This window comes from Ailuropoda melanoleuca, chromosome X (genome assembly GCF_002007445.2).
Source record: "Ailuropoda melanoleuca isolate Jingjing chromosome X, ASM200744v2, whole genome shotgun sequence".
In the NCBI taxonomy this organism is placed as follows: domain Eukaryota; kingdom Metazoa; phylum Chordata; class Mammalia; order Carnivora; family Ursidae; genus Ailuropoda; species Ailuropoda melanoleuca.
Window position 1 is genome coordinate 108,712,323 of NC_048238.1, and position 14,761 is coordinate 108,727,083.

The window sequence follows — 14,761 nt, forward strand, 5'->3', positions numbered from 1 at the left end:
TCTGGACCTAGAGGCTGCTTACTTACGTACAACTTCTTGCTCACTGGCAGGTTTTAGAAGTGGTTTTCTGACTGGGTAGCTTTCCATGGCTTTCAAGGAAGCGTGCGGAGAAAGACTGTCTTTAAACTTCATTTACACGTCAACAGAGAGTAGGAAGGCACGCTGAGTAAAATCCAAACAGAAGGCCAGCATACCTTTTATCACTCTTTGTACATGGAAAGTTTGCATAGACCACTAATTGAGGGCCATTAATCTCCAGTCAGGTGACCATGGGAACTAGAGCTTCCCTTGGAGTTTAGATTTTGCTTACAGAGGCCCTATGAGGTGGAAGTCAAAACTCTTTTCTAATTCTATTGTTCTTAGATTTATATAATAAGGGTAAAAATGGCCCACATTTGTTTGAAGGTGTTTATAGTTCTGTCTGCTGCAGGTGTTTTGTGGAATTACGTTTTTCATATGCAACAGAGAGGGGAATAGCTTCTTAGTTTGGAAACACGGTATGGTGGCAGAGGTTTCTGTACCTGAATTTGGAAGGTCTGTTTCACGGGAAAAGTCTATAGTGGGGGCCAGTAGCGCTCCAGTTCTTTGTGGTGCAAATTGCTTCAAAGCTGCAGAAGTTAATGCTGCCACTCCCCTGCCCAGAGCCATCCTGCCTTGAGCACTTGATTGGCCAAGGAATTGTTCTACCGTTTCCTTAAGCTTGCATGACTTTCTGGCTTAAATGAAATATTGGGTGAACAACGGTTCAGTTCTTTGGTCAACTTTTTATTGCCCGGTCCATTTGTTCATTTAACCGATACTTACAAAGTACCTGCTGGGTGCCCGGCACTGTCACAGATGCCGTAACTGCAGCGGTCAGCACAACAGCCCAGAATCCCCATCTGCTGGGGGTTTGTATTCTGCTGGGGGGAGGCAGACAGTAACAGCAGATTATCTGAAGGGTGGTAAGTGCTAGGGAGAAGAGACGGACAGAAGGATGCCGAGAAAGAAGGGTGGAGGGTGGGAGACAGATGGAGACAGGGAAGAGGTGAGGAGGCCCTCATTGGAAGGGCAAAGAGAGTGACACCATGAGACCTTTGAGTTTAGTTGTCTTGAATGTAAAGAGAGATCCAATTAAGGCCATGTTGTGACTTTCACATTTGATTTATTATATAATGCCACCTTTATGTAGCTTTATTTGAAGGAGTTTGGGGCCCCCAGTGACTGTTTGCCTAGATGAGTGGAGTTTTCTTAACAACTTCTTAGTCCAAAACTCCTTTTCTGCTGGGATTGGCACCAGTCACATCCAACCTGGTTTCTTCAAAATAGAGACACTTGGAAGCACTTTTCCCTAGGGGGAAAAGACACTATGGTGTTAGTGCAGAGGCCTAAGCTAGAGCTGTCCCTGCCATTGACTTGCACCAGGCCTTTTCACACATCCTCCAGGCTCTTCTGGTCATCTTCTCTGTCATAGAGAGAGGATTGGACTGAAAGCATGACCAAAGTTTTTTTCAGGATCAAAAATGAGAGATACCTACCTTTGGTTAGATTCCTGTAGAGCGTGTGTGTGTGTGTGTGTGTGTGTGTGTGTGTGTGTGTGTGTGTGTGTAGATAGATATAAATAGATACAGGAATTAAGTTTCAATTTCACTTTAAAGCCAGGGTAGCCCAAATTCAATGTTTTTTTAATAAAAAGGATGGAAACTCGATCTTTAGGGGTCCTGGGCAAAATATAACCTAAAGGGTATTTTCATGTACTTTTTAAAGAGAAACTTTATAACTAGGTCACCGTTGGCCCTGGCATTACCCTCTGCTAGTTAACTTTCTAGCTAGTATTTATAGGGTCAGGACTAATTTGTAGAATAATTTGTTACGATGTCAGCATTCAATAAGTATCCTTTCATAATTGAAAAAAATGCCAATAATTTGTTAATGTATATACCGGAACCCTGTTCTGAGCCTGTCCTATGTATTAGTTTATTCATTTTGCCCATCTGTGCTGCAAAAACACAGAAATAGTAGCAGCCGAAGGCCTGAATAGGGGGAAGGTTGAATCACCCGCCCAAGGTCAAATAGTGAGTTGCAGAGTCAGGATTTGAATGGAGTTGGCTTTAACATCTGTGCTTTCCAACATCACACTGTTCCAGCTTCTGTGCATTTCAGGGATCAATTGAAACCATTCAACAGAGAGGTTCACCTATGACATTTTAAAGCGAGCCTCTTGGAACTGACCCATGTTACTTGGACCCTTGGATTTCTCAGATTTGTGCTTGATCCAACTTTTAATAATAGCAGTTTCTGGTGTAACTCTAAAAACTCAGGACTTTAGATCTGTTACAGTTGACCCTTGAACAAAGACTGCGTATTACAGTTGAGCCTTGAACAACATGGGGGTTAGGGGCATCAGCCCCCCACGCAGTTGAAAATACACATGTAAGTGTGTAAACATTTGATAAGCACATGTTTTGTTATGTTGTCTATGTTACATACTGTATTCTTACAATAAAAGTGAGCTAGAGAAAAATGTTATTGAGGGGGTCATAAGAGAAAATACATTTACAGTACTCTATTATAAAAAAAAAATTGTGTGTAAGTGTACCCACGCAGTTCAAGCCTGTGTTAAGGGTGAACTGTATATGATTCCTTATATAAAATGTCCAGAATGGGCAGATCTGTAGAGATAGAAAGCAGATTTGTGGTGACTTAGGGGCAGCAGGAATGGGGAGTGATCTGTGACTAATGGGTACAGAGTTTCTCTCTGGGGTGCTGAGAACATTCTAAAGCTGATGGTGGTGATGGCTGCACAACTCTGGGTACACTAAAAACCATTAAATCGTACACTTGAAAAGGGTAACTTGTGTAGCTAGTTGTTATATCTTGTTAGGTAGTTAGAAATAAGGGGGACATGAAGGCTTTCCTGTGTTATATTTAGTTCATTTTCAATTGAAGTTTTTTATTTTATTGTAAAGATTTTATTTATTTATTTGAGAGAGAGGAGAGGGAGAGGGACAAGCAGACTCCACACTCAGCGCGGAGCCCGACATAGGGCTGGATCTCACGACTCTGAGATCAAGACCTGAGCCGAAATCCAGAGTGGGATGTTCAACTGACTGAGTCACCAAGGTGCCCCTAAATTGAAGTTTTTTAAAATGAAGATTGAAGAAAATAGGAAGACTCCTTTTTCTTTTATGACTTACAAACATGAACAGGAAAGTGAAGACTGAATGGACCATATAACCCAGCATTTTAAATTTTTTATATTGACTTGACAGTAGTAATTTAACATTATTTGAAAACATTGACTTATATTATTAAAATTTTTTAAATACTACAGTATCTAATTATTAAAAAGTAACTTTATATCTGTTACTGAAGAAAATCTCCCAAGTATATAATCTTGTTTAGTGCTTGGAATAATTTCAGGGCAGAAACATCTGACTTGCTCTCACTAGTCTGTCTCATCCATTCTGCTGTCTCCGAGAATAGTTAAGTTATTTTGCTTGAATTTGAACTTGAGGTTAGAGAGGTCTTTTGAAGCTATTTTTTCTAAGCTTTTATCTGAATTTCACTCATTTTCAAATTATTCATTAAGCTTTCCAAAAGGTTATTTCTAATTTTAGGTTGTGGTACCTCTTAATAGTTGCAGGTTTAAGTTTATAAAGAAGCATTTTATTTTTCCATAATTTTTAATTTTTAAGCCTCAGGGTTAGCACCCTAGGTCCATTGTTTTAGGATTTGCTGAACCAGTGTACAAGCTCACCCCATCATGAAGTTTCACAGTATTGTGTATCTCGTACATAATCATTCATTGACCAAATAGTTATAAGTGCCAGCTGTGTGCTAGGATGCGGCCGTGACCCAGATGGGTGCCCAGCCTTGCCTTTGGTGAGCTCAACTCTGCTGGGGGAAGCCTGGCAGTCCTAATCTTGTAAGAATGTCCTCATGTAGCCACCCTTACCTCGTTACCCTGGTGGTTACCCTTACCTGCATCCTTGTCACCTCTCTTGGGCCTTACTTATGGACAATGACCGGCACTGTGCAGCTATCAGATCTCTAGGTTTTGTGCCAAGGTGTGTTAATTCACCATTCCAGATTTTGCGTGTTTGCTTTTTTTAATGAGCCTGGCAAAAAGATCCCATAAGTATCCACAGTCACCTAGTTGATGTGGTTCACCTCCCAGTGACTTCATATGGATCTCTTTGTGTCATTAAGTTTGAGAAATAAAATAACTAAAGCATCACTTAGGTTTCTGTTGTTGTGATAGTCTTCGCCAGTCTAAATCCCTGCCTTAAAATATTGTGTATGTTCTGAATACGATGCTTTCATTTATGCCTGAATTGTGATGAATATGCATTATTTAAATGAAGTATAAACTTTCCCTGGAAAATACTGATCAAATCAAATCTTGCTAATTTGATTTCCATCAAATCCATGCCACTTTAAATTGCCTCAATTTGGAAAAGACTGAATTCTTAAAGACGAAAAGAGTGTGAGTTCAATTGTCTATCCTTTTTACCAATCTGCTTGGCTGCTTCTAAATTATCTTTTAAAAATTAAGAAGTGTGGAAATTTGAGGCCTGGTGCACAATTACTAAACAGTATATTTTTTGAGATGACAACTTGAACGCTGTGAATAACCATTCTGGGAGTATGTGTAGTGTCTCCCACTGAGCTCGCCCAACTACACTTAGCTGCCCTTTTCTGTTCTTGCCCAGTTCCCTGTACCTTTGCTGGAGCTCTTTCAGGTGACCTGTGCTGTGTGCTGTGGTTAGTCCCTTGTGTGTCTCGTCCCACCGGAGACTACTATGGAAATGGGGCCTGTCAAGTGTAGTACTGTTTGTTCTCAGTTGCAATATTTAAATCTCAGATGCCACATTGTTGGAAATTGCGTACAAATTCTGCCGATATTGAATGTTGTCTTTTTTTGCTAGAGTTTCCAGTATGGCTTCTGCACCAACTTCTAAATATAATTCACACTCCTTGGAGAATGAGTCTATTAAGAGGGTAAGTTTTCAGAATTAATTTGTACCCCTTTCTCTGTATTTCTCTTCTCATATTTGCATATTAAGTGGTCATTTCGGGCTTATTGAATTATTAATTTCATTATTCACATAATGTACATTCCTCAATATATGTGCTTTTTTTAATTATCCTACCTTGTTCTAGAAAAGACAGAATGTCATATATGTGTTAAATAAGTTTTGCATTTGTAAATCCTTTCACATAACTTCATTTTTGAGAACCTCTGTTTTGTGAACTGCTGCCAGACATTATATTTAAGATACTAGGCAATCTCTGGGCCTTGAAACCTTTCTGAAGGAAATATTGGAAGGCCAAGGCCCACTGAGCAGGCTCTCACACCTTCCTAAATATTGGCCTTATTTTCTAATTATAATGATAAAATAGTTGTATGAGCAAAATAAATACAGCATTAAGAAAAAAATTGTTCAAAGTATCGAGGAGAAAATTGTGTAATTAGAGGACGATTTTGAAACATATATTGAAAGGAAGGGGTGAATTTAAAATGAGCTTTATTCATGGGCCTTTGAAGCCTTGGATACATTTAACAATCATCCACCAGAAAGGTTCATTTACACTCCCACCAGCAGTGTACAGGGATGCCTAAGCAATCAGAAGGGAGCCAACTAGTGTCTTTTAATTTGTAGCTCCCTGAGTACTAATGAGGGTGACCTTTTTTAAAAAAAATAGTGTTTGTTGTCCATTTGTATTTCTTTTTTGAAGTGGCTGTTCACATCCTTTACCTGTTTGCTTTTTGGGGTGTTTGATAGTTTTCTATTGATTCATAAATGTTCTTTACATATTATGATAATTAACTTTTTATACTATACATTACAGATCTTTTTCCTAGCTTATCATTGGCCTTTTAATTATATTTGTGGCATTTTGATTTTGAAATACAGAGGTTTAAATTTTTTATGTGATCACATCTATCAGTCTTTTATATTTCATATTTTCTGCTTTGGGTGTCATGTTTACAACGACCTTTTTCATCCCGAAGATTTTATAAGTTTTTATTGTATTTTGGTATCGTTGTGTTACAAGGATCAGTTCTAAACACAAGAGTTACTTCATGAAGCTAATTGTAAGCCCTTGTGGAATATGACTTTAATATAAAGTATATCCAGTGTTAATTCCATGTTATCCTGTGTTAATCAACATCTGTTTCCCTAATTTTGTGGTTGAATTGTACTTTCTTCTCCTGACCTGGAACTGTGGTCCTTAAAAGTACACTGAGTATTACATTTGCTCATTGTACTTGTTTCTAGTTAGTGAGGGCCAGCGTTAGAGGATGCTGATGGTTTCTAGTCTTATCATTTATGTAAGTTGTGTGGTTTTGCTTCCCATGGGGGGAAGACATTCCTGGCTGGCAACAGTTCGTCTTGCCCTCCTAGTTAAAGTGCTGAGCTTGCAAGCACTAAAACATTGAAAATTGGCTAGAAATTTTCATTTTGTGCCTGAATAAAAATGAAACCGTTAAAAATCCAGCAGAGCACCCAACTTTGACAGCTTATATCTTACTTAAATACACAATTCAAGTTCTCTTATTGCATAATACTTTACATTTGTGTAGCCCTTGATAATTCACAAAAGTGTGCTTGTGCGTTTTGTTTCACTTAATAATTTGCACAAAAACCCTCTGTGGGAAATATATACTAACTTTACACATGAAATGATTGCCCTCCTAGTTAAAATGCTTGCCCGCCTTTCCTCTTATATAGTGACCTATGTGAGGAAGGATCTCAGTAAAATAAGAAACCTGATGTGTAAGAAGTAATTTTCTAACATTATAGGAAGATTCTGTAAGTACTGTTGTTCAGTTAAGGCCCCATTGAAATGAAGTTTTCATTTCTGCTCTTAACATAAGATGACTAAATATTTAATATGAAAAAAAGCTGCCAAAGTATGCATGTGTCCATAGAATGTGCTTAATACTGACTTTTTATCACTTTCCTGAACACTGTTCACTGTAAAGCGCCTGGAAAGGGGTATTTAAAAATTAATATTGAAAAGTGTGCTAATGTTATTTACAGACTAAAAGTTAACACAGCTAATGAATATTGATGCTAAGTTGTATTTTTTGGTCATTTGTGCCACTTTTCTGTAATGGTAAATATCACTCCAATTTGTTTCTTTTCAAAGTATGTATCCAGTTGGTTGTGTTCCAGGTCGCTTAAAAACCTGTGAAAATGTAATGTCATTCCTTCTGATGCCCCTGTTTTGTTTCCAGACTTCTAGGGATGGAGTTAATTGGGACCTTGGTGAGGCTGTTCCTCGACTTCCAGGAGAAACTCGCATCACTGGTAAGGGTCCTGTGAAGTTAGGATTTGCATAACTTGATGAGAGTCCCAGCAGGATCAGGTGGCTTCAATCCCTCTTTCTCTTTAGAACTCATATTTACATATATATATAGGCTAGCTTTGTTTCAAAGTGTTAACATAAGGAGAATTCTGCTTTAGATTCTTGATCAGGGTTCTTTCAGGAGTTTCATGCTGACCAGGATAGTGATATTTTTCCCTCTGTACCCAAGACTGAGAATTATTTTAGGAAAAAAAAAAAGTGGATTCTCTCTTGAACGTCCCTTATTGGAGCTCTAAGTTCTCATGGTTTGAGGTTATAAGAACAAAATAATATTAAGGTTTTCCAGCCTAGGATGTGTGCCTTAAAATGATCAACCTAAAGACTTAACGTCTAAGTAGTCTTTTCCTTGAAATATAGGAGACAATATTGGTTTAAAATATCTTTCATTTGTCTGATAACTGGAGTTAGTAATATTGATGCAGTATTTTGATTGTTGACTTATCTTTTTTATGACAAATTCATACTAAGAGGAAGGGATCTACTTTGCAAGGACCAGATCATTCTGGCTAAAAATACAGAAGCATCTGACAGCTTCTAAGCCAAATGTGGATGTTGTAGGCTTTCACGTTTTATATTAGGGCCGACACCCTTGCCTCAGATTACCATGTATTTGGTGGTGATAGAGTTAGCATTGTTTCAGGGAACCTTTTGGTTTGTTAACTAAGGTCTGGGTTGTTTAGCTTCAATGGCTAAAACATGGTGTAAGACACAGTGCCTTTGTGAATTAGTTAGCCCTGCCCCATGAGAAACTCTTCCACGTCCACGGACTTGCACATGATGCTGGTCTTGAAAACCAGTGGCATGCATCCATCCCAGTTTCTGGAGAAGAGCGAAGAGGATAGCTTACTTCGGGTGGCCTTCACATACAAATTTCGGTGCTCTGCGTCAGTGTCAGAAGCTTTACTGAGGTAGTCCTGTAGTGAATTAGCATGAGGTAGCCTTACTGGGTGTTTTTCATTTAGCGCCCAAGGAGAAAGGGATTTCAAAATTGTTAAAAAGAATTAAAAGCCATTAACACATTCAAGGACATCCTTGAAAGATAACAGAAAGATCTTTTTATGATAATAAATTAAGTCTCCTGATTTAGTCTCTCCTTATGTTTGAGTCTACTAAAGATGTACTATTCTCTTGGCCATCTGTTTTCTATCCCTTGAGTGATCGAAATGAATCTAGCTAAAAACTCTTCTCTGGACTATTAGAAAGAATAGACCGTAGGAATATTTCTACCACTGACATTCGTTTATTTAAAACATCACGATATTTGCGTGATTAGAGGTTGGCAAACCTCAACCCTATCTGGCGGTTAGTCCATGCGACTGTCCTGCCTGAACGGCCATCCTCTGGTTGGAGTAGCTCTGTAGTTACCTTACAACCCCCTGGCGGTAGTGGCAGCAGTCCCTGCCTTTACTTCTGCTCTCCAGCTGTTACCACCTTGCCCCAGGTGGTGCCAGCATGTTGGTCAAGTTCAGGGAAGCATTGCCAGTGCCTGGAGGTGACCTGTGGCCCCACTTGACCTGGCACAGTAATGTAGAAACATGGCCAGTGCCCGCTTTTCGACCTTTCCAGGGATCTTTTTTTACTGTAGTTATTCTTAGCCACATAGCTGATATTAAATGAGTGCCATTTGTTGTGTATCTTGGTATATATTTCCATTATTTTAGGGTACTTTTTTTATCTTAATAGACAAAGAAGTTATTTACATATGTCCTTTCAATGGCCCCATTAAGGGAAGAGTTTACATCACAAATTATCGTCTTTATTTAAGAAGTTTGGAAACGGTAAGTAGAATCTAAGACCATAAAGATGACCCTAACTGTTAAAGATAATGCTAAACTGTCTCTTCTACCTGGCAACATTGCCTGTGGGTCAGATTAACATGGGGAATGTATTTGCTTCTTGGCTCTTAATTTTTGGCTTATGCAAAGCTCATTTACCACTAACACCTGCATATGTAGGAATCGTGTGGATTTAAAAAGTAAGAAGTTTTAGCCCTCAGAACATTGGGGAGGGGTTGGTAACTGGACCCATTTGCTAGTTTGGAAAAGCACAGATGAGAACCACTTGGGTGCTTAACAGACACCACAGACGCCCTAGATGATGGTGCTGCAGTGTCCAGGCCTGCGGTCCACATACAGTTGTAGGGTTTAAGGCTTCACAGAGGAGGATGCTGATGCGAATCCCTTGTTAAGGCCATCACTCTAGAATTTTCCAGGCGGTCAAATACAAAGTACTGGATAGTGGTTTAGCACTTGGATGCCTATGGTATGGCTTAGTGCCATTCTACCTTTTCATTCCATGGCCACGAAATGTGTGCCATAGAATTTCAGGGAATGTGCCGCTGATGGAACAATGAGATGGAGACAAGGTGTTCCAGACGTGAAGGGATGAGTGAAGAGCTGCCGTGGCTGTTGCTGAAGGACCTACATTAGATACAGTAGGTCGCCGTTGTCCAGGCCAGCCTGAAAGGGCAACTGTATTTGGGGGATGGACCAAGGGGGAATGGATAGGTCCAGGGTACGTGGAAGAGTAGCCCCACAGCACTTTATATACAGGAGATGTTGAGACTGTTGGGGGAATCTAGCTTTTGTTCATTGCTTTTACCCTGTAATTTCTTTAGGACTGTGTTACTGACACCTTGTTTTGATTTAATCAAGGCATATGACTAAGAAACATGGGCTGAACGGTGGTGGTACACCTAGATGGAATTATAGACTGTGGCTTAAAGCCTCGATGGCAACCAGGAAGGGTGGTCATGAATGTCTTGCTGTGCAGGGCCCCTCCTCTGCAGTGTTTCTAATGCAATGCAGTTGAACCCGCAGGAAACATGCATGTCCAGTATGTGAAAGACCGCAAAGAAGTCAGTGTGCTAGACTACACAGTTGCGATTTGAAACTATCTTAATGGACTAGGATATTGGAGTGAAACTAATGATACAACATTTCATGTAGATAACGTTTACTTTATACAAACCTGTTGTACCAACAAAGGGTAGAGGAGGTCTGTCTTAATAGGGGCTCAAGCTTATTTGATCCAGTAATTGGGCGTGACTGATGACAAAGTTAATACACCTGTAGGCTAAACTAACAAAAGTATAGTATAATGGCCAACAAAATGAGACTGTAGTCCCATCTGAAGTGTCGTGTTCAAATCCAGGTGCCACATGTTAAGAGGGACATTGGCAAATTAGCGAGGGTTCAGACAGGGGGAACCAGGCTTGTGAAGGGGCTGCAGTATGAGCGATGATTGAAACAAGTGTTGATGTTTCATCTGAGGAAAAGACGGGAGGCATGACAGAGCTACCTTCTGTGGAGCAGGGATCAGACTCATTCAGTATGGCTCCCAGGGGTCAGACTGGGACAGATTGAGAGATTTTATGCTAATATGTGCAAGAGTCGTCAAAAATGAGAATTAAAGCAAGTGTTATGGTGCCTTTCCCCTCTGAGATTCTTGGCTTGTTGGCTGGCCACGCATGCCCGGTTCCATTTTATACTGTCACTGATGATGAGCTGGGGAAATGTTGAAAACTATGGTGCCATGACAAGATTGTACGAGCTCAACTACATAAAGCAAACAAAAACTGTCTGTAGAAAAGAGGCCGGAAGGAAATAACAGCGAGCGTGTTAGTACTTGGGAGAGCTGGAGAGTGGACTTGTGCTCTGTTTTCTCCCCTCCACTTGAATGAGCACGTGGGACTTTTGCAATTAATTGGGGGAGCACTTAGCAAGATTTAGGTGGTTTTTATATGGCATTGTAGAAGGTGGGGATTAGCACCGAATGGGTGTCTAAAAGGCCCGTTTGACACTGACTACTAATTTGTTTCTTCTTCCACTGTTTTACATAAACATTTTGACCAATCGGCTATAACATTTAGTCCAAGTATAAAAGCAAGAAGCTAATGGCAGAAAACATCCTATAAAGCAAGCCATGTAAGTGGTTATGCAGAAGCCTCAAAACATAGTCATCATAGTGTTTCTTAAAGTCCTAAATAAGAACATCAGTTGTGGATTCCACTGCAAACTGTGTGTTTGACAAAGAGCTGTCCTCTCACTGGCATTTTGAAGTGGACACCTGTTTGTTTCAGGTAGGTAAACACTGCAGTGGGAGCACGGTCTTACTCGGGAGTCCGCAGTCCCACTTCGTTGAGGTGTCAAGGGGCAAGGTTTCCTACCCACCCCATTCCTCAGGACAGTCGAAGCACAGTGGTTGTTTCCTTAGATTGTCACTGTGGCCCTCCTTCGTGGTCATCCCCCCTCTACTCTGCCCTGCATGCTGCCTCCAGAGTGATCCTCCTTAGAACTAGGCCGGCCAGCTTACTTCTCCAGTCTAAAACTCTGATTGGCTCCCCATGGCCCACAGAGTAAAATCCACTCTCATTTACGTGGCATAAAAATTCTTGTGATTCTCTTGCTTTGACTCAGGCCACTGCTGCCCATGCTGTTGTAAGACCACCTTCCCTTCTTCCAACATGCGAGGCCTCTCCATTCCTCCACATGGATGCATTGCACCTGCTATTCTCACTGTACCTGGATGCTCCTTTCAGCAGCGGCTGTTTGTCTTTCAGAACCCACCTCAACAATCCTGCCCTCTTCGGAGCCTCCTCCAGCTTCCTGTAAAGGAGCCCCTCCCTCTTCACGTCCCCATAGCCTTTTCCCATGCCTCTCTGTTAGCGTTTACTGCTCATGAGCCCCCCCCCCCCACGCTGGCCAACACGCCATTTCCTTTCTATACTTGTTTGTTACTCCTGAGCACTTGCCTCCGCCTCCTATTTTATATATTTCACTGCTTCGTCTTGTTCCTTGGCTGTCTGTCCCCCCGCTCCGCCCCTGTGTCCCCTCAGTGCTGAGGACAGAGCCTAGCACATTAAAGATGTTCGGTCGGACTGTGCTGAATGAAGGAACTCTGGTCTTATTTATTTGCTGCTGTATGTCTGTGGCCTTTACTAATGCTGAGTCCTTTTGGTCCTCTGTGCCTAGCTAGCACAGTGTCCCATAGATGGTAGGCACTCAGTAAAAACATATTCTGTGAGTGAACTCGGGAGGAAACAAGCTTCATCGCTGTGGTTTGACTGCAATGTGGATCTCACTAAATCGTGGCATCTCAAATACCAACGTTGCTTCTGGAGTTTGGAAAGCTCATAGCCCCCTTTTGACCTTGAGGGTGCTCAGGAATTTGGCTTGGGGTCCATCTTGTGACCACAGCCGGGGCACTTCAGGCATGTAGCACTCTGTAGTCTGTAGACTACCGGGGGAAGACTGCTTCAGCTTCCTTTCCAAAACACTTTGGGTTCAGCTGCTATAGTGGGTGAGAAAGGCAGAGTAACCCTTTGTTCATTCATGTGTTCATAAGTTTATTCTGGAACCTTCAGCAAGCAGCGCGGTGAACTAACACCGAGCTTGGTGAACGACACAGAGGCGAGTAATTGGAGTGTAATATGATGAAGCCTGCAGTGGTTGCATAATGCTGTGAGGTTACGAGGGAGACGGTGATTAACTGAGTGATGAGTCATAGCGTGCTTTGTAGAGGAGGTGATATTTGAACCGAGTCTTGAAGAATGGTAACAATTTCCTGGACAGGAGGGGAGAGAGGGAGGAGTGTATCAGGTAGAGAGTTTCCCTCTCACTTGTGTGACGATACAGAGAAGACTACATACTGTGGAAACATCTGAGTGGTCTGTTGGAGCTGGAGCACAGGCTGGAGGGGGAGTGGGGTGGCAGGAGATGAAGCTGGAAGAAGAGTCCGCCCCAAGAGTCTCACAAGTCACGGGTCAGCAGCACACACCTTACGGGGAGAATCACGTGGTGGATGTGGGTTTCAGGAAGGGACGTCCAGTTGCAGTGTGTCTGATGGATTAGGAAGGGAGACTGGAAGCAGGGAGAGCGGTGGAAAAGTTAGTTGTCGAGGTGGGCAGCCAGGGCCTCGCACAGTTGTTGTTGCACCAGGAGGAGAGAAGAGCGCAGAAGATTTAGGAGCATGGGGTGGCCGTTTAGAGGCGGGAGTTGGAGGAAGGACTCAAGTCGAGAATGATGGCTGTGACCCTTTGCCTTTGAAATGGACCTCACGGGAGAGGGAACACGTCGGAGATGAGCCCCCGGGGATTCTCGGAACATGTGGACTTAATAACCATACAGCCACTGAGTGGAGATGTCTCTGAAGCGTTTGGAAACGTGCCTCTGAAGCTCGTGAAGTGGTTAGCACGTCAGTGTTAGTGAAAGCCGCATACATCCGCGCGATTACCTGAGAAGAAGATGTGACAAGGAGATGTGCGCTGAGGGGCACAAACATTCTCCTGGGGCGGGGGTTGGGGGGGAGGCCCAGTGCCAGCTGAGAAGAGAAAGCAGGGGCGGTCAGAGCAGTAGAAAATCTGAGCAAAGGCTTTGGTGGAAATCGGTAGAAGAGAAAAGACTCAGAAAAGAAGGGGGCAGACCACGGGCAGAATGCGGCAAGGCTCAGCAGGATAAAGAATGAGCAGAGGCCACAGAGGGTGGTCATTAGGTCACTGGGAGCCCCAGTGGGAACCCATTCTGTGGAGACGTCAGTGTGAGTCTGATTGGTCTCTCCCTCCTCCTTCCACCTCCCAGGCGTCTGCATGCTTCTCTCTAGTCCTGCTCCTTCCAGGGCTTCCTCTGCTCCCCGGCTGCAGTCCCTTCTGTCAGGATAATGCTGCATGCTGGCCGCGCTCCTTCCCACACGCTCTCCCCGCTCTGGCCACAACTGACAGGCAGAGCCATCCCCTAGTCACTCCTGGACTTTCTTTGGTTTTGAGGGCTGCCGTTCTTCTGGCCCCTTTCTCATTTTTTTAAAAAGATTTATTTATTTTTGAGAGAGAGAGCGAGAGAGAGAGAAAGAGGAAGGGTGGGAGGGAGGGAGAGAAGGGGCAGAAGGAGAGAATCCCCAGACTTTGCACATGGCATGGAGCCCGATGCAGGACTAAATCCCACGACCCATGAGATCATGACCTGAGCTGAGACCAAGAGTCCGACACCCAACCCACTGAGCCACCCAGGTGCCTTCCCCTTTTCTCATTTCTTACTGCCTGCTCAAGACCCCTGGGCTTTTTGCCTCCCATCGCAGATGTGTGGGCCAAAGTGGGAGTCTTCAGCTCTTTCTCCCTCCCCAGTCCTTTCCTCTGGTTTTCTTGCTTCTCAGGTGGTACTGCTTGTCTCCCAGCGGCCCTGGGATCCCTGCCTCTGTCCTCCCTTCTCCACAGTGTTCACGTGTGCCCCACCCTTGTCCAAGGTCTTGTCCTGGGCCATCACAGGAGCCACACATTGGCCGCCCTGTCGGTAGCCTCTCACCACTCCCTTCTCTCTGGCTCCTGAAGCCCTCTTTATAGGTGTGCCATCTCCATGCTCAGAAACTCTCCGTGGCTCCTTTCCTCCCTTATTTCCTTTGCCTTAGCCAG

General features: G+C 42.8%; 1 protein-coding gene across 5 annotated transcripts in view; it reads left to right on the forward strand.

Annotated features, from left to right (window-relative positions):
- MTM1 (myotubularin 1) overlaps positions 1 to 14,761 on the forward strand; it is a 94,899-nt gene that overhangs the window by 18,334 nt on the left and 61,804 nt on the right. For 4 of the 5 annotated variants that reach the window (XM_034648811.1, XM_034648812.1, XM_034648813.1 and 1 more), the window contains exons 2-4: positions 4,911 to 4,983; positions 7,229 to 7,301; positions 9,043 to 9,137. In XM_034648811.1, the coding sequence (XP_034504702.1) occupies positions 4,921 to 4,983; positions 7,229 to 7,301; positions 9,043 to 9,137 (231 nt within the window). In that variant the 5' untranslated portion in view covers positions 4,911 to 4,920. Of the gene's footprint in view, positions 1 to 4,910; positions 4,984 to 7,228; positions 7,302 to 9,042; positions 9,138 to 11,230; positions 11,441 to 14,761 lie in introns of those variants that run through there. The other variant, XM_034648815.1, reaches the window with a different exon arrangement.